This window comes from Mustela putorius, unplaced genomic scaffold (assembly GCF_011764305.1).
Source record: "Mustela putorius furo isolate JIRA1106 unplaced genomic scaffold, ASM1176430v1.1 tig00003863_pilon_pilon_pilon, whole genome shotgun sequence".
Classification (NCBI taxonomy): domain Eukaryota; kingdom Metazoa; phylum Chordata; class Mammalia; order Carnivora; family Mustelidae; genus Mustela; species Mustela putorius.
In genome coordinates this window covers 22018707-22038281 of record NW_025422015.1, presented here as the reverse complement: position 1 = coordinate 22038281, position 19575 = coordinate 22018707, and the positions used below count along the sequence as shown (strand labels likewise).

General features: G+C 35.9%; 1 protein-coding gene across 5 annotated transcripts in view; it reads right to left on the bottom strand.

Moving 5' to 3' along the window:
• MED23 (mediator complex subunit 23) overlaps positions 1-19575 on the bottom strand; it is a 56118-nt gene that overhangs the window by 9776 nt on the left and 26767 nt on the right. For 3 of the 5 annotated variants that reach the window (XM_045066351.1, XM_045066352.1, XM_045066354.1), the window contains 13 exons: positions 18896-19059; positions 16154-16278; positions 14707-14912; positions 14438-14618; positions 12977-13147; positions 12331-12547; positions 10525-10761; positions 9194-9359; positions 8338-8410; positions 7119-7333; positions 5865-5985; positions 4763-4894; positions 1581-2715 (listed from right to left, as the gene is read on the bottom strand). In XM_045066351.1, coding sequence (XP_044922286.1) covers positions 2563-2715; positions 4763-4894; positions 5865-5985; positions 7119-7333; positions 8338-8410; positions 9194-9359; positions 10525-10761; positions 12331-12547; positions 12977-13147; positions 14438-14618; positions 14707-14912; positions 16154-16278; positions 18896-19059 — 2161 coding nt within the window. In that variant the 3' untranslated portion in view covers positions 1581-2562. Of the gene's footprint in view, positions 1-1580; positions 2716-4762; positions 4895-5864; positions 5986-7118; positions 7334-8337; positions 8411-9193; positions 9360-10524; positions 10762-12330; positions 12548-12976; positions 13148-14437; positions 14619-14706; positions 14913-16153; positions 16279-18895; positions 19060-19575 lie in introns of those variants that run through there. The other 2 variants (XM_045066353.1, XR_006602350.1) reach the window with 2 other exon arrangements.

Below are 19575 nucleotides of genomic sequence, written 5' to 3'. Positions count from 1 at the left end.
TTTTCCCTCTAGCTTTAAGATTATAAGAATGCAGTATGTAATACATATTATATATGTATGTTTCAATAAAATATGTTAATTGGCAGCTAATGTTATCAGTAAGGCTTTTGGTCAAAAACAGGCTATCAGTAGTTAAGGTTTTGGGGAGTCAAATGTTATAAATTTCCGACTGTGTGTGGGGGTCAGCACCCCTCACCCCTGCGTTGTTCAAGGGTCAGCTATATAATCAAAGTCAGGGAAATAAACTCTTCCCCTTTTCCCCAGCTTATACAGAACTCCAGAGGACTCTGTAAAGAAGCTGGTCCCATGAAAGGATTTTTATTTCTGTAATGGCTATGTGTTAAAGAGCCTCTATAATCTGATGTTTCAAATGCAACCCAGAATCTTAAACCTAAGTGTTGACACTAAAAACTCAATAAGAAATATCTTACTGAATTACTTATATGGAACTTAAAGAATAATGTTCAGTAATGTAGGCACATGGGGTTATTTAAATTAATTAAAGCTTAATAAAATTAAAAATTCAGTTCCACATTTCAAAAATTCAATAGGTACGTGTAGCTTCTGACTCTGTACGAGACAGCACAGACACAGAATATTTCCACCACTGCTGAAAATCCTTTTGGACAGAGCCACTCTGAAAATGACTATTAATTTTCAGAAAGAAAAACTTTTAGGATACAATGAATATAAAGGCATTGTTTTCCCCTCAGGTGCATTCCAAAACCAAATATATCTATCTCCTTCTAGTGTCTGATTAATAATTATTTTAAAAGCCTATTTTGGAAAAATCATATTCCTATATTTTTAGTAAGAGAGGAAAAAGGGAACTTTTAATAAATTAACTGGAATGTATTTGTCCTTGAGACAAATGGTACTGATTTTCATTTCTTTTATTCTGCTTGTATAATACCAGTGTCACAATTATTCCTATTCTATGATCTCAACACAATACATTCTTTTTTTTTTTTTTTTAAGATTTTATTTATTTGTGAGAGAGAGAGAGAGAGAGCGCGCAAGCACAGGCAGAGAGAGTGGCAGGCAGAGTCAGAGGGAGAAGCAAGCTCCCTGCAGAGCAAGGAGCCCGATGCGGGACTCGATCCCAGGACGCTGGGATCATGACCCGAGCCGAAGGCAGCTGCTTAACCAACTGAGCCACCCAGGCGTCCCCATCAACGCAATACATTCTTCAAGGCAGCAAGAATATATTGAAACTATGTTAAAAGTAATACCTGAATTCATTTCTAGCATTAAACTTCTGGAGAATTTTAAGAATATCATTAACACAGAAAAATTACTTATACTGTTATAGAAATTTTAAGCTGGACTTGCATGGCAAATAAAGATTTAATGATCAGAATAATATGAACCACAAGGAAGACAAAGGTCTAAGAGAAATGTATTTGGATATAAAGATATGAAGTAGAGTTCAAACTTCTATGATTCTTTAAAAAAAAAAAAAACAGTAACTCTTAAGTCCCAAGCCAATGTTAGTCACCAACTGTAGTGTACATCCCATAGCAACGGCCCAGTCTCTGCAGTCAGCGCACTGCCTGGAACACAGCAGACACTCACTCAGATTGAGTAAGTCATCAGTTTATTCATTAAGCAGATTTTACTTACTTTTCAAGGCTTTTACAATCTTAATGCCATTTCCCCCCTCCCCAAATTAACAGTTTGTCTCTCAAAATCTGATAAACCTTAAAGAACCAAAATGTATGCTATATTTAAAAATATAAATACTTAAAAATTTTAAGATTATAAAAATTTAAAGAATTGCATCATTGGCTAGATGAAAGTGTCAACCTGGAAAGGCAAGTAATTTATTTTTAAAAACAGAGATTGGAGAGCACCATTTAAGCATAATTTTATTAAGTTTATGCATTTCTATGGTATTTTCTTACAAGGCTTCCAACTCATTTCATACAGTAAGTTTGAGTCCACAGCAAAGGCAAAAACTTGCCAATCTGCCTTGATAGAAACATTAACCCATTTCTTTGGAAACATATGGTAAAAATTTTAAGTCATTTTTAAAAGAATATAAAACTGTGCTCCTGCAGTGCAATGAAATCTAGAGTCCTTCGCTTGACAAAAATCTCTTATCCCAAAGATACACCAAGAGGTTTACGTATAAAATGATCAGATAACTATTTCACATGTGTGGTGCCTTTAAAACAATGTATTTGAAGACTGAAGTCATTAACAATAAAAACTGAAAATAAGACCAGTGGCTAGAATAGTAAAGACTGAAAGTATCTACAAAAGTCATTTGATCACAGACACCTCCTTATTCCTAGGCAGATCCAATAAACTATTATGGATATGAGCAGCACGCAGCTTACTTGATCTCTTAGAGACAAAAATATAGATAGGGAGATGGGAGCTATAAAGTATCAATAGATTCATCATTAGAATCAAAATAAAACAATCTGAACATCACTGCTTCTACTACACCACTATGTAGCATGACCATGTTCAGATTTAACAGGTTTGAGTCCACTTTCAAAGACAAATGTGTTTCCATTTTCACCACCATACACCCAGACTTCACGGAGTTACTGGTCAAGACCCTGGCACCTGATTCGCCTGAGGTGCCGGAGACCCACTACTCATGGCCTGTGGAGGCACGGCAGCTGGTTCCATCTTGCTAATGTGTGTGATGAATCGAAGACGGAGTTTTAAAGCTGGTTTTAAGTTACAGATAATCTTCTCTACCTAAGAAATAAAAACGTTAAAAAATATTTCAACCAGGGACACCTGGGTGGCTCAGTGGGTTAAAGCCTCTGCCTTCAGCTCAGGTCATGATCCCAGGGTCCTGGGATCGAGCCCCGCATCGGGTTCTCTGCTCAGTGGGGAGCCTGCTTCCTCCTCTCTCTCTCTGCCTGCCTCTCTGCCTACTTGTGGTCTGTCAAATAAATAAATAAAAATCTTAAAAAAAAAAAATTTCAACCAGAGAACTTCAATTTCCCACCTTTAAAGAAGTGCTTTACTTCTATCTGGAGATAATAAACTAGGTAGTGGAATAGGCTACATGAGAAGTTTCTTTCAGCGTTTTATGTTTTAACAAAAGCAAATACAATTATTTCTCTCTCACATGAGTAAAAAAATGTGTTCTCCCTCACACACATTATATGTGTGTATATAATCTATGTATGTCCACATTTACAAAAACATACTCACCTAGTTAGCCAGTTATCCCACTGTCAAATGCTATTATAGTTTACACTGGAAATTTTATGTATCCAACCAGTTCACCATCCTTTTCTTTTTCTTTCTTTGATATATATTTTTTTAAGATTTAATTATTTGAGAGAGAGAGAGAAAGAACAAGTTGGAGGGGTAGATGGAGAGGGAAAGACTCTGAAGCAGATTCCACACTGAGCACGCAGCCAGTCACAGGGCTCCATCTCACGACCCCAAGATCACAACCTGAGCTGAAACCAAGAGCTGGACACTTAACCGAATGCACCACCCAGGGACCTGGTTCACCATCCTTTAAAATGCCATCATCACAGAAGCATGAATCATGATTATATTTTGAAGTTCTTTGAATAACTTAGGTCTGTAACATTTACCTACAAAGCTAATTTTTTGGTTTTGATTTATACTTGGAATTCAAACAAAATAATATTAGATCTACTTTTACTTAAAATACTTAAAAAAAAAAAATAAAACAGTAAGCAGTACCATGGCTTTCTTAGCTTTATTCAAATGCTCTTTGACCTTACCAGGAAAGAGCAGCTCAATAATTTTTCCTTTCTGTATTCCCTTGTGTCAAAGTTTCTCAAGCCCAAATACAAAGGATATGCTAAATCAAACATTTCTGTACTGGTTTCCACTTAGAGAACTCTGACAATCCTGCTGAGGAAATAAAGAAGTGAACACCCTCCCCACTCCATGTCCCTAGCTCCAAGGAAAGAATCCAGTAGACTGAGGTTCATAAGTTTATACATCAGTTTACCTTCCTTTCCTGCCAGAGAAAGAAATAACATTAAAGTATGGAGGGGAAGTCACCTCATCTATCTGCCCTACCTCCACCCTTCTAAAAGAGCCAACCTTTCTGTTTCCCACAGATAGGACACAGTCATGATTCAAGTTACGATGCCCTTTCCACTTACAGACGACTTTACCAGAAAGTGGCTCTTTATATGCTGAGTCAGAATGTGCTTCCCTTTAACTTCACTGGAGTTTATATGCCTTTTGAAGTGGCACAGAACAAATCTAATGCCAGTTCCAAATGGCAACCCTCCAAATAGTGAGAACATGTACAATTCCCTGGGACTTTGAAAATTTAAGTTAAGTATCTCCAGTTCCTTCAAATACCCTTTATGAATTATTCTTTTAATTCCCCTGGCTTCCATCTTCTAGTTATGCTGTAATTTGTCCAATGTCTCCATGGTGTACCCTAGTCACTGTGGGGAAAAGTGGGATCTTCTTCACTCATTACACAGCACCTCTCTGGTCTTAAAAACGTAGCCATTCTGTACTGTTTCTTCCTAATGAGATTACTGTTAATCAACCACCTAAGTCTTTTTCAGATGACCTGTTGCAAATATCAAAGCGAAAAAGTGTGAGAAATTATAAAATATATTCACTAGTACTTGAATTATATATGCAGAATAATGTGTTCACATAGTCTAAAAAGGTCTAATAATATCAATCCTTTCCCCTAAAAGAAAAAAAAATAACAAAAGTACTCAAAAGTTATCATCATATATTGAAGTTTTCTAAACTAAACATCATTAAAAGATAATTAACTTACTTGTTCTTTTACGCTGTCACCAGTAAACATATACTTCATATGATACAGGAAGTCACAGATGGGATCCATGTAATTTAAGTGGGCACTACACTGGTCTACATTCAGCAACATGTCATAAAATGCCACTCCGATCTATTTAACAAATAATATAAAATTATTTAAGTGGGCAAAAAAGGTTCAATTATTTGGAATGATGTAGCGGGACTCCATAATAAGACTAACACAGGGATAACACATTTGTTGAAGAACTGTCACTGATTACAGAAATCTGGATGGGCTATACGATAGGATCTGCATTTTTTTTTTTTTTAAAGATTTATTTATTTATTTGAGAGAGAAAGAGGAAAAAAAAAGTATGTGAGAGTGTGCATGTGAGTGGGGGGAGGACCAGAGGGAAAGAATCTCAAGCAGACTTCCCACTGAGCAGGAAGCCTAACATGGGGCTCGATCCCACTACCCCGAGATCATAATCTGAGCTGAAATGAAGAGCTGGATGTTTAACTGACTGAGTCTCCCTGGCACCCTGATATGGTCTGCATTTACAAAAGAATCCAGACTGCTACAAAATGTCCCCTAACAGGGCTTAAATGCAATTTCTCTTCATAACTCAGTAATGTCGTTTAAAATATAAGAGAGAGACGATTTCCATTCTAGAAACCATTTCTCCATATCTGAGATAACTGCAGTCTCAGGGATACTCTACGTTGTATCTTCTTGGTTCCATTTGTTGGCTCAGACTTCAAAGTTCTATTCTTGTCTCATTTTCTTTTCTCTGTCCTCTTGTTAGGTGACTGATTTATCCATTCCCATGATTTTAATTAATTCCTCTGTACTACAGCGCAGGCTCTCAAATGCACTTCTCCATCCTTAACTTTCTCTTCAGCCTTAAGAATGAGTATTTCCCCTGCATTTCCAATTTAATACATCCCACATCAAACTCATTAGAGACACGGGCACACTAAATCCCTTAAATTGTTCTTAGATCCTACTAAACTAATTTCACTAATGGTTATGATATATAGTTTGGAAAACCCCGGGAAAGAAACATCAATAGATCTTTTAGAACTTAATCTTATCACAGACAACACAGGTTATATTTTACCTCTATCATACAACGTGTTCTCTCTTGCTGAAATCTTTGTAAAAATGGTCCCACAAGATGGTACACATAAAGCAACTGGAATTCAGTCTTCACTATAGGAAGAAGGACTTCAGTGAGAAACCTAAAATTTGAAGATTAGAAATAAAAATTTCTTGTCACTTCAAATCAGCTGAATTGTTTGAACTTTGTTGATACAGCCTACCCAGGCATTTCCTAAAATTTGTAATTTTTTGCAAAGTTTCTTTTTCTAATTAATCTTACATTCACACTGGCTATGGTTTTCCTTTGATTATCAAAATAAATAACTTCAGATTGAGGAGTCATTCTCAACAGTAAAAGTACTGAATGTGAACTACGGTATCCCCTGCCTGCTTTCTGAAAATTTGTGTTATGCCACTTTGCTTTTACAAAAGGCCTACATTATTATAGCAATGGCTTTTCTCGTAACAGGAAAAATTCTCTTTGGTTTTCTTTAGGTTATCAAAAAGAGATACTAATGTAGGTTTTCTGTACAAGTAAATTTGTATGACATGAACTTTCAGAAAGGGCGGCATGTGCTTCACTTTATGTCATTTTGGCTTATGGAAGGTTTCACAGGAATACTTTACTTTTGAATAGCAGGAAAAACCTGTATTTGAAATAAAAAAGAGAATAACCAATCTAATATAAATGTCATTCTCAAGAAATTTGACTCTAATTACTACCAATTTTATAGTCAAGAAAAGTAATCAGAAAATAGCTATTATGAGTTATTCAGTTCAAAATGCAGCTTTTGGGATATATTCTGGAAAAAGCATGCATTTGACTAAACCTCCTGAAACTGTAATGGAAAACTAGATGCCAGACTATTTTTTGCTCATACAAATTAATTTTTTTAATCTTTTTTTTTTTAAGATTTTATTTATTTGACAGAGAAAGAGATCATAAGCAGGCAGAACAGTAGGCAGAGAGAGAAGGGGAAGGAGGCTCCCCGCTGAGCAGGGAGCCTCATGGAGGGGCTTGATCCCAGGACCACTAGACCATGACCTGAGCTGAAGGCAGAGGCTTAACCCAGGGAGCCACCCAGGTGCCCCATACAAATTAATTTTTTCAAACAATTTTGAAATATGAGAGCTTTCTCATTATCTAGAAACTCTACTTAATTAAAACTCACTTTGAAAGCTACTCTATTGAGATATATACCTCCTGTGTAAATGAGATTAATAAACACAAAATGAAAAAGGTCCAGTTTACTTACAAAATCACAATACCTACTTGGGAATGAGAGAGAGCTGTCCAATGCTAGAATGGTGCCACACAGCGTGTGCAAGAGCTAACGTATAGCTGCAGCTCATCTCAGAGTAGGACTGATGACAAGCAGTGAAGTCAAAGAGGCGGAATGGATAGCCAACCCACTCTGACTCGGATGTCAGGCTGGGACTGCTGATAACACTCACAATTCGATCATGCAGGACAATCCAATATGGTTCCTTTAAAATCAGAGGAAAGCCTGATGAAAAATATCCCTTATCAGGTATTCCACCCCATTTCCAATATTCCACTCCAAAGCCTAAACTCATGGCACTTTATTGTTCTTTAAAGTTTTTTACTTCTCTAGCACGTTGTCTTGTGTAACGGAGATTTTGAAAGCAAAATTGGGTGTCTTCATCGTTAAGTCAAATTAAGTCAACAAGAACCTGGGGATAAGTGTCTGTGAGTTAAGAGGGCTCTATACATGTGTCTGCCTAGTTCGTTTAGTATCTGGTATTTACTACACAGTAAATTGCTTTTACCAATACCTATTATATAAACAACACTACTACACATAAATAACTCAAATAAATATATATATTTTGGAGGCATATAAGGAAAAAATGACTGATTTGGAGAGGTGAATAATCAAGTCGTAGAGCACAGAGCTAAGACAGTGTTACTGACACTGAAAGATAACTGCAACAGTCAACTGTGTAGTGCCGAGTAGACACAGGTGGTCACAGAAGGGGGACCTCACATGAGGGAAGGTCAGGGAATGGCTCACTGAAGAAGCAGGACCTAAGCTGGCAAAGAATGAATAAGCTTTAGAAAAACTGACAGAAGGAAAGGGGTTCTGCATGTCTTATTATGCAACACATCAGAAGTACTTAAAACATATCTCAACAAGAGCTATTAGCATGAGCAAAGCCTCTAGATACATAACATGTTAAGTGGTCAAAAGTAGATCAGACTTTAATGTCAAAGCAAAGTTGGATAGATAAGGTGGGACCAAAGGATGCAGGGACTCATAGGTCAGATAGGTTTTTAGATCTCAGGGAGAAGGCAAACAAAATACTCACCGTAGGTTTCTGAAGCAGTAATACCATAAAAACTTAAAAAATATGTAAACACTTAATTGTGTGATGTCCTTGTACAGGCCATCTTACATGCATCTTATTCTTGTGACCAACAGGGACAACTGCATTCCATTACTACATATAAATCACAGTTGTTAACTCACTGGTAATGCAGTAATGATCAGTCCAATTGCATTCATCCATGCTGTAATATTCTCTCTTGGCACTAATGGCTGACTAAAAGTGAAGAAAAACAATTAAAAATGTGAAATTACAAAAATATTTTTATATGGTTGATAATGGATCTTATTTTGAGAATACATATAATTCAGGCTAACAACTGACCTACTTCAATAAAACTACAATGGAATTTTTTGGGGGTGCCTGGGTGGCTAGTCATTGGGCGTCTGCCTTTGGCTTGAGTCATGATCCCAGGGTCCTGGGATTGAGCCCTGAATTGGGCTCCCTGCTCAGCGGGAAGCCTGCTTCTCCCTCTCTTACTCCCCCTGCTCATGTTCCCTTTCTTGCTGACTCTCTGTCAAATAAATAAATAAAATATTAAAAAAAAAAAAAACAAGCTATACTGGATTTTTATTGAGTAAAAATTTAACATACCCAAAAACTAAGTAAGGCTTTTCTTAGTTGTCTCCTTTAACAATGGTTGCTGGGATGAAAGACTATTTCTACTTATTTATACTTTTCCAATCATTACCCTCTACTTTTTGTTGATCTTCAAGAAAGGAATCTTGAAGGCTATCTTCAGTGAGATGTTAACATTATTCCTAAATTTATTAAATGTCAAATAGCTACTGAAGAGTAGAGGTGGGAACAAACCCAGGTCTTCTGACCCTGTCCAGGGCTCACTCCATTACATCTATATCACAAAGATAAAATCTGGGACCAAAAGACAGTTATGCAACAGCCCTGGGAAACAGGTTTGTCTAACAGTTCCAAATAAAATATCATTCTTTTTTTTAACAAATAAACAATGAATGTTATTGCATGAAACAGGATACATACCTTTTCAGGACGACATTTAGAAGAGCATTTCCAACATCTTCACCTGAAACGGCCAAGGCCATGAGCTCCACACAAGTAACATGCAGTGCATGCGCAGCTGGGTTGGGAAACTCATTGAATCTCCAGTCACAGTTTGGAAATGGACCAGGAGATTTGCCAGCCATCGGTGCAGATGGTTAAAGCTATAACTGTTTGTTTATTTTGAGATTAACAGCTCACATCTGTAGTGCTTTATAGTTTTAAAAGTGTTTCCCATGTAAACATCTCATTTTATTACCAATTTATCTGATTATAAGTTTCCAAGAAGTGACTGAACAGAAATTAGGCAAATAATAGGAACCAAACACACATCAGTTTGACATAACTGAAATGTACTGACAGCAACAATGTGATTAACCACAGGTATAAATGGTTGTTCTTATATACCTGTGGTTTTGTAACTGTGACAAGATAGCTAGAGAGGCAACAAGAGTAGCCCCAGGCTGCGTCCAACCATTTCTTTTAATAGTTATAAGACAGCTGATAAGATTACTTTATAATGAGTAATTCTTTTACTTCAGGAAACAAATGCCTTCATGTAGCAAAACAAATCACAAAACAGTAGCATGATGTACAAACATGATAAGCACAGTGTGCTAATAACTTAAAACATGAAATCAAAATAAAGAAATAAAAATACATATATAGCAGCCTTTTCATTATAAAAGAGAGAAAATAAGTTTTATTGTTTATTAATATTTTAAAAAAGCATTTAAGGATTTATTTAAAGCAAGAAAATTCTATGTTCTCCAGTAGCAAACAGATACATTTACTATAATACAGAGTATTTTTTTTTAGGAATATAATTTTTTTCTTTGAAACAGCCTCATTAGGTCTATTTTTTAGATATAAAATTTAATGAAGTGAATGTGGGCCTATCAGGCAGCTAACCTGATGCTAATTTAAGCTTTCAAAATCTTTACAAGGGACGCCTGGGTGGCTCAGCTGGTTAAGCGGCTGCCTTCGGCTCAGGTCATGATCCCAGCGTCCTGGGATCGAGTCCCACATCGGGCTCCTTGCTCTGCACGGAGCCTGCTTCTCCCTCTGCCTCTGCCTACTACTCTGTCTTCTTGTGCTCACTCTCGCTCCTCTCTCTCTCTCTGACAAATAAATAAATAAAATCTTTAAAAAAAAAAAAAATCTTTACAAAAGTAAAAATAAAAATAATTGCAAAAAAGAACTGAAGTTTTGGAATATATAAAAATATTACCTTGAAAGGATAATATGTATTCTCACAAATCAACATTTAGTTATTTCTGAAGGGTCTGGAAAAATCACAATGAAAAGGATATTATCTACTAGTCTGCCAATCAATCTGCAATAGTAGGAGTCATCTGGGACCCAAGGATTTTCTTCCCGTGCATTCATGCCACACTTTAGGTATGTGTCACTTAGACACCAGCCTTGTGGTCGATTATCCTTGAGTGAGCCAATGATGGCATGGACAAGCTTTCTCTTGAGATGTGGGCGTTCTCTCAGATGCATTTCATAATAGTGCAGAGTATTATACAAATAAGTCACGGGGCGATCTGCCAAGAAGAAAACACATTATCACAATGTTAATCTGGTTACCCACAATGAAAAACTAACCTTCTGTTTTCAAGATTACCAAAAAATAGCTCAGAAACTCATGAAACTATTTCACATGCTGGGCAATGGCATACAATGAGTATTTTTATTTTAGGACAAGGCAGAAAGCTTCTAATAATATATACATGGCACATAAAGGAATATCCACTGCAATGCTGCTTATACTAGCAGAAAGATTCAAATAGTCCAAATGGTCAAAACAAGGTAAATCATGGCATGTGTGGCACGAATGAGTTTTTTAGGTACTGATACAAAATAATCAATCCTAACACATTATAAAGGCATTGAACACAACAGGCAGAACAATGTGTATATCCTATATTATTTGTGGGGGAAAAAAAACTAACCCCAGGATATCTAAGGAAGGATACACAAGAAACTGGTAACAGTGGTCTCCTACAGAAAAAGAAACTGGGCAGCTAGAGATCATGATGGAGTTAACTACTTTTCACTGCATACCCCTCTCTACCATGTGGATGTTACCTAATTCTCCCGCCCCTTCAAAAAAATTTTTGAAAGGAATGCTTGCTTGAACTTCATACCTCTTCTGTAGTGCTAAAATGCAATTCAGACTTCTGGTTAGGAGGACGATATCTAGACAAAGGACTGAGAAGAACTGCCCCCCAGAGAAATTTACTTTGTCCCCACAGTTGCTGCTCCAGGCCTTTCATGCTCCTGTGGCTGACTCCACCATTCTCCAGTCACCTGGTTTAAAGCTTCACAGTTGTCTTTGACATCTTCTTTTCTATAGTCTCTCCATGAGCAGCTAATCAAGCCCTGTTCCTTCTTCCTTGACTATCTGTCCCTTCCTTATTTCCAATATTATCATAGCTGTTCAGGTAATAATCATATAACTGAATTTTTTGACGGAAGTCTTTGAAATTGCTTCTTCTTTCCGAAACATGCTGCCAACTACAATTAGATTTATCTTTCTCAAGTAATGCTTTTTATCTGCAGGTTATAAGATCAAAACTTCTCAGCCTGGCACTGAAGGTGATTTATAGGTGGGTACAAAGTTTAAGTTCTCAATTTAGCCAACGAGGAGACTGTCTTCAAAATGCTGTGATTTTTCCAAAGGATTCCTTCTGTCTAGAGTGTTCTCTTTTTCTGCCTGTTTATATAAATCACATACATCAACAGCTTGAATCCTATCATCTAGGAAGCCTGCTGAGTTAGTTCAAAGTCACATCAGTCTCTTCTGAGCTCATATCATACCATTCTCCTTCTCCACTTATTTGGCAACTAATCACACTCTATGTAAAAGGGGTCATCTCTTGCATATCACTTTTATTTCTGCTATTTAATACATTTGCCATGACCTACCTATTCATATTTTTATGTCAACTATTTTATACTTCACAGCATCACTATATAGCACTATTGTCAAAACACTTTTATTGAAAAACAATTAAAATATAATGTTTAAACCATGATTACCCATATGGTCATGTCCAGACTACTTTTGTTTATTGAGTTATTAGATGGAATTATAATTTGAAAAAGCTTACCGTGAAATTTATATAAGCCACCAAGGTGATCTAGTAGAGTTTCCAGTGATTTGGAAACTGGAAGCAACTCTAAAAATCTGTGGATGACTATATCAAATACTGGGAGAAATCGAAGACACACATTTCCAAAATAGATGGGTAGATAGGGAGACTGGATCTGCACAGGAGGATCAACCTGCTCCGCCAGGCCCTCAAAATACAGTTTCTCAGGGTATTTCTATGGAAGTGAATAAATGGCAAAAGTTCAGGACATCTTTTTCTATTCTCTTAAAAAAATAAAGCTAAATAAACTTGTCATTTTTAAAAGAATATGAAAACATTTTTGTTTTTACAATGCAAAGAAATAAATCTAGAGTGCTTTACTTGAAAAAATATTATCCCAAAGACATAGCAAAAGAGATTTATGTAAAAAGAATTTGTAATAACCCTTTCATTTTGTAACTATTCACATCTACTAAAACTGCACTTTCAATAAATTCCTAACAAAGAGCTACTCTAGAACCTTGAGGCAGTTTAGAGAGCTAATTTCCTTCTATATAGATTAGAGGGAAAACAGAGAACCAAAGAGAAAACAGCCAAACCAATTAGCCAAATTCCTAAGAACAGCATAAACAAGATTCACTGAAGCACTGAACTGAATTAGTACCTTGTGATAACTCATGTGCTTGGTGTGCCAGTCATTCTGTAGCCAGTGTTCTGGAGAATTTTCTTTCACAAAGTCACTTACTCGATTTCTAAAATCATTTGGTTTGAGTAATAGCAACTGAATTATGAAATAACAAACCTGGGCTTCATTTCCTTCATGACTACGCATGGCCTTTGAAGAACAACAGAAAAATGGTATTAAAATGTCTGACCTGTGCAAAAGCATGGGTCTGCTACTAGATAGTCTATATGTGAATATAGTAATATCTCACTATTATTAGAATTTTATTATATGTCTAGTCTACCCCTAACCAACTGTTCAGAATTCCCTAAACATATTTGACTTTCTTGCCCATTTTTGGTTCTCACCATTGCTTTTGCCCAAAATGTCCCTCTTTTTTTTTTTATTAATTTTTTATTTTTTATAAACATATATTTTTATCCCCAGGGGTACAGGTCTGTGAATCACCAGGTTTACACACTTCACAGCACCCACCAAAGCACATACCCTCCCCACTGTCCATAATCCCACCCCCTTCTCCCAAACCCCCTCCCCCCAGCAACCCTCAGTTTGTTTTGTGAGATTAAGAGTCACTTATGGTTTGTCTCCCTCCCAATCCCATCTTGTTTCATTTATTCTTCTCCTACCCACTTAAGCCCCCATGTTGCATCACCAAAATGTCCCTCTTTTTTGGTTGAAATTCAATCCATCCTCCAAGATCTCTCACCTAGATAGAGATGGTCTCTTATTGTTGGCAGGCAATATTTTCCTTACACCTCTATCTTAGCCTTCTATTTTACTGATTTATAGATTTAGCTCATTTCTCCTACTATATCATAACCATACTTATATTTGTGTTTCACAGCTAAGAGGTTAATCAACTAAGTCACTCCAAACATCGTCATTATAGTTTTTAAAAAGTAGCATTTTCCAGCCTGGTTCTGTGTCTTCTCTTAAAATTTTGCCTGAAATAGACATCAAGTGAAGAGGAAAAATAATATGGGGAATATTGAGTGGCTATGAGAAATATTCAGTTCTGAATATGGTTGCCAAAGTGTAGAGTAATGATTATTAGCACTCTGCAAAAAAATACAATGATTTTTTTTTTTTTTAAACCACTTTCTGCCTCTAGTGGCAGCCTTTGGAATTCAACTCAGGGGCTAATTGCTTGTACTTTTACAGTATCACAAGGCCAGGACCATGACTGTCTTATTTATTTATATATTTTCTATGCATAGAACACGTAGAAATTTAATACACACTTGCTGAATGAATGAATAAAGACAATGGGAAATCTCTAGTTCCTTAGGGAAGTGATAGCAATGCTTGATAATAGTATAATTTCATTAAATCCTTAGAAGCAATATAGCTAGATTAGCGCAAGACCTGTCAGTAGCACACCTTGATCCAAAAGAGAATGAAGCAGCTTAGAAACTTATTCTCAAATAAGCATATTCTTACCAGGCAGAGAATTAATCTGTCCAGTGTAACAATGTTATACTTCCATACCATGTCATTAAGAATTTCAATGCATTTGTTGAGTTGCTGACCCCCAGCTGATGTAGAGAACTCATATACTAAGAAATCTGCAAATGTTCTCACATGGGCTACCAGGGCCCTGGCTCCAATTCTTTCTAATACTCTAGAAAACAAAGAGTAAAAAATAAGTTATATTGCTATATGGTATAACAGTTTGTCAAATGGAATGCAGATCTAGGTTTCTGGCTTACCTATAGCCAATTTGATTAATATGATCTGTTTCTAAGAGCATTTTCCAGAGAAGACAAAGGAAGAGAGGAGGAGAGCCTTGCATAGAGAAGTGGGTAATGATGTCATTTTCATTGGTCATTGACTTCCACTTCCTATATTCCTCCTCCACATTTTTTTTCAGATTAAAACGGCTTTCCTGAGGTACATTATTTTGCTTGAAGAATGCCTAAAAGGAAGATCAGAAGTTTACGTCAAGGGTTATATTAAAAAGAAGAGCACTCGCTATATTGTCAAGAAACCAGTTCTAGGCTTGATTCTGATACTAATAAACTTTGTGTGACCTCAAGCAACTTAGTAATCAAGACCTGAATTTCTATAATGGGAAAATACACAGGCTTGAGGAGATTATCTCAAAAATTCCTTTCCTAGATTTCCTAAGCAGAAATTCCAAGCAGCCTGAATTCAGAGCCTCCTCAATCATCTGATGATCTTCTGTTCATCTTTGAAAAAGAAAGAAAGAAAGAAAGAAAGAAATGTATGTACATTTTCGTTACATATTTTGTTATCTCTATAAGGAAAATCCATTATACTACCTCAGACCATCAGTATCAGTATCACCTGGGACCTGTAAGAAATGTAGACTTGGGCCCCATTCTAGACCTAACTGAATTCTAAGTTCAGCAGTCTATCTGAACAAGCCCTCTAGGTAATTCTGGTAAGTTTGAGAACTACTGCTCTAGCCCTATTGGCAGTTTTAAAAAGCAGATGCCCACGGCGCTTAAACTTTTCTCTGAAAAGTAGAGGACAAATGAGGTTTTCCTTTCTCCATATCATAAAAGCCAAGTTAATAGTTTTTCTGTGTGATTAAAAAAAAAATTCAGGGACGCCTGGGTGGCTCAGTTGGTTGGACGACTGCCTTCGGCTCAGGTCATGATCTCAGGGTCCTGGGATCGAGTCCCACATCGGGCTCCCAGCTCCATGGGGAGTCTGCTTCGCTCTCTGACCTTCTCCTCGCTCATGCTCTCTCTCACTGTCTCTCTCTCAAATAAATAAATAAAATCCTTAAAAAAAAAAAATTCAGTCAAGTGTAACAATGTGTATTCTGTGAGGCTCTCTTAAGCTGTATTTCTCCCTATTTCAATTCTAAGAGAGAGACACATTTTTTCAGGTAATGTGTTAATTCTCACAAGATTCCTAAACTGTTAACTAATAAGATAAAACAAAAACTTTATTTTTAGGAATATATTTAGTTCTGGAGTAGGAGAGGGAACAACTCAAGAGACTATGGAATAGCAAAGATTTTTTAAAAAGGAAATATAAGCTAATTTCCTTTGGAAATCACTTAAACAAGCTCTCTAGAATAACACTAAGTGGGAAGAAATGAGTTAATGGGGAAGAATGATTTCATATATATTAAATGGAAAAATGACTTTGTATACATTCAATATGTAATTAAGACCAAATTACCTGTAGTGGGCCTGGAAAACAGCTAAGAGTGTGTGATGCCCAATTATGAGGAGTAAAACTCATGATGGTCTGAAGAATGTCTTTACACCAAGTTCCTTGAATTGAATCAGAGCCTGTAAAAAAATCTAAACATAAACAAATAGATGTAATCCAGATATAAATGACCCACAATTTATAAGTGATATCATAAGGAAAGTAACAATTATGTACACCCATTGAATTGCATAGCAATATGCTCACTGCTTAACTAGTTATATTCAATTTAAACTTTCGTTCTCTTAGTTTATAAATAATTTGAATGATTAATTAGTAAATATGAGCACAATTTATGAAAAGAAGACAAAAGATATTGCAATCTTTTTTTTTTTTTTTTTTTTAAGTAGGCTCCATGTCCAGTGTGGAGCCCAACATGGGAATTGAACTCATAACCCTAAGATCAAGACCTGAGCTGAGACCAAGAGTTGGACACTTAACTGACTGGGTCACCCAGGTGCCCCTGCAATTTTTTTTTTTTTAAGGTTACAGAGCACCAGTGGTCTAACAGTGATACAGGCCCTCCATGACTGCTCATGTAGTTCACTCTGACAATGAGGTATCACCACTTTCTTGAGCCAAGGAAACAGAATTAAGAAAGTATCTTTTCTAGTGGTTGAAATAGCTACAGACTTTAACTCTCTAAATCAAGAAGGTTAATTTATGTAAAATAAGATAGTTCACACAAATGTATTTGAGGTTACTAAATTCAATAACTACTTCTTTAAAACAGCAGTTTTCAAAGTATGGTCTGCAGATTCTGTGGGTCCCCAATATATCCTTTCAAGGATTTGATGAGGTCAAAACTATTAAAGTAATAAGAAGATAGTACTAACCTTTTTCTCTGTTGATATGTGCACTGATGGAGAAAAGGGAATGGTAAATAAAACTGCTGGCCCCTAGAACATTCAAACAGTGGCACCAGACTATACTAACAGCCACTGTAATCTTCACTACGCTCTCATAGGAGAGAGGGGCTATAGAGGGGAAGTGCCAGTTTTATTCAATAATATCCTTGAAGTAGTGAAAGGAATGTATCTTATCCCTTAAGTACATCTAATCTTATGTTATGATAGAAATGGAAATATGCATAAAGTGTCTTAGCTACCCTTCAAAAGATGATGGGTATCTTAAGGAAAAATACTTGCAATTTTGTTTAAATATTCAGTTAAATCTCTTAATGGCCTTTTGGCTAAGATCATGTGTGGAATATTGAGTTAAGTTAGCTCCTTTTTTTTATTGGAATTCCACTTTTATTTGAAAGAACATCTGACAGAAAACTACAGTTATTCGGATTTGGGCATTAAGCAGAAATTTTCTTGAAAATTAACAAAGGGAACTTGTTACTTCAAGGAAAACAAATGACAACATCTTTTGCCAATGATAAAATTTGACTTTTCCAGTGAAGAATCAAAATTTTGGAAAACCTGTATCCACTACTATAAGCCTTATAGTTTTCCAAAACTTAATGATTTTCCTAATAAAATGTGCAGCGATATTAACAAATGTGATTTTAAGATACTGCATAGTGAAGTGTGCCCACATTTATAAGATCTATGTAACACAGTAAACCAAAGCTTTCCAAAAACTAATTCATGAAGTTATAAAATACACGTTTTTTTTTTTTTAAAGATTTATTTATTCGACAGACAGAGATTACAAGTAGGCAGAGAAGCAGGCAGAGAGAGGAAGGGAAGCAGGCTCCCTGCTGAGCAGAGAGCCCAATGTGGGGCTCGATCTCAGGACCCTGGGATCATGACCTGAGCTGAAGGCAGAGGCCTTAACCCACTGAGCCACCCAGGTACCCCAAAATATACATGAACTTAAAAAATCCACTAGGTGTGCAAAAGAGATCACAGGATTATAAAGTAAGAGTACACAAAGGTCACTGATAGAACTTTGGATTCTATGCTGCAACTAATGTTTGAGAAACCATCACTTGTCCAATTTTTTGTGACATCAGAGAATATTCACAATTATTGGAAAAGGCCATTAAAACACTCCTCCCCTAAAACCTCTTACCTGTATAGGGCCATATTTTTTTTTATTTCTAAAATAACATATTACAGTAGATGATATGTAGAAGTAAATATGAGAATCCAGCAAAGCTTCTTTTACAACAGGTATTAAAGAGAGATGCAAAAAATGTGAAACAATGGTGCCTCTTCTCATTAAAGTTTTGTCTGGAGAATATACAGTTTATTATTCACAAAAATATGCCATTTATGTTAATATATATTAAGTTTATTATTTTTAAGTGAGTCAAAAAACATTAAAAAAGCATCCAACTAATAATACATTGTATATTACCTAAATTGAATTTAAATGTAAAAAATTTTTTAAAGTGTCTATCTTAGTATCTAATAAAGTAAATATTGATAGATAAAATCCATATAAATAGAAAATCTTTGGGAATTTCATTTTTTATTTTTAAGAGTGTAAAGTGGTCCTGAGACCAAAAACCTCAAGAACCACTACCTAAAAATGATGTAAAATGGCTGAAAACTGAAGCTCAATTCAGTTAAAATAAGAGTACACAGAAGAACCTACATTAATGACTAAACTGGTGAAAGTATTAAAACAAGCATTATTTTTTCCAAACAAATGAAATGGGTCTTTTCAGTATGTTATCCCCTTAATAATCAGTAGGGACACTGCATGCTCTAATTCATCTGTTTTTGTCAGTGGTAACCATCATATTCACTGTACCTGTTACGTGAGTTGCTCTAGCTAAGGTCAATATCAAGGCTCGGTTCAGCTCTTCGGATTCTGCGGACAGCACTGTTTTGGGATCACTTAGGAAGCGTGTGAACTGTGGCTGGACCTCCGAGCTCCCTAATGCTGTTATAAGCCTAAGTGCGGTGCTCTCAACACTGAAAGGTGGGAAAAAAAAGAAATGAAAAAGTTAAGTTACATATAAAGTTTCAGAATTATAGATTTAAATCTAATTCTAGATTGAGTAAATGGAAAAACATGAAAACCATGAATTTCTGTTCTTTGATTAAAAAAACACCCTCCTCCTTTGTGTGAGAATGAGCTTTGTTTAGTTTTAAAAACCTGAGATGCCTAAATAAATAAATAAATAAATACCGAGTTGCCAAATTTTATAGCAAAACCATCTAACACTACTCATTTGAAAAAGGTAGCTCATAGCTTATAGGATTACAAAATTTCACCTGGATATATAACATTTCAAAAATCACATTTTTCAATCTGAAAATATATTTTCACTTAAAGCTAAATCAAAGTGACATGATAATTTAACCATAATCTGAAATGTATTTAAATCAAATATTCTTTTTTTTTTTAATTTTTAAAATTTTTTGTTTTTAATTTGACAGAGAGAGAGATCACAAGTAGGCAGAGGGGCAAGCAGAGAGGGGGGGGGA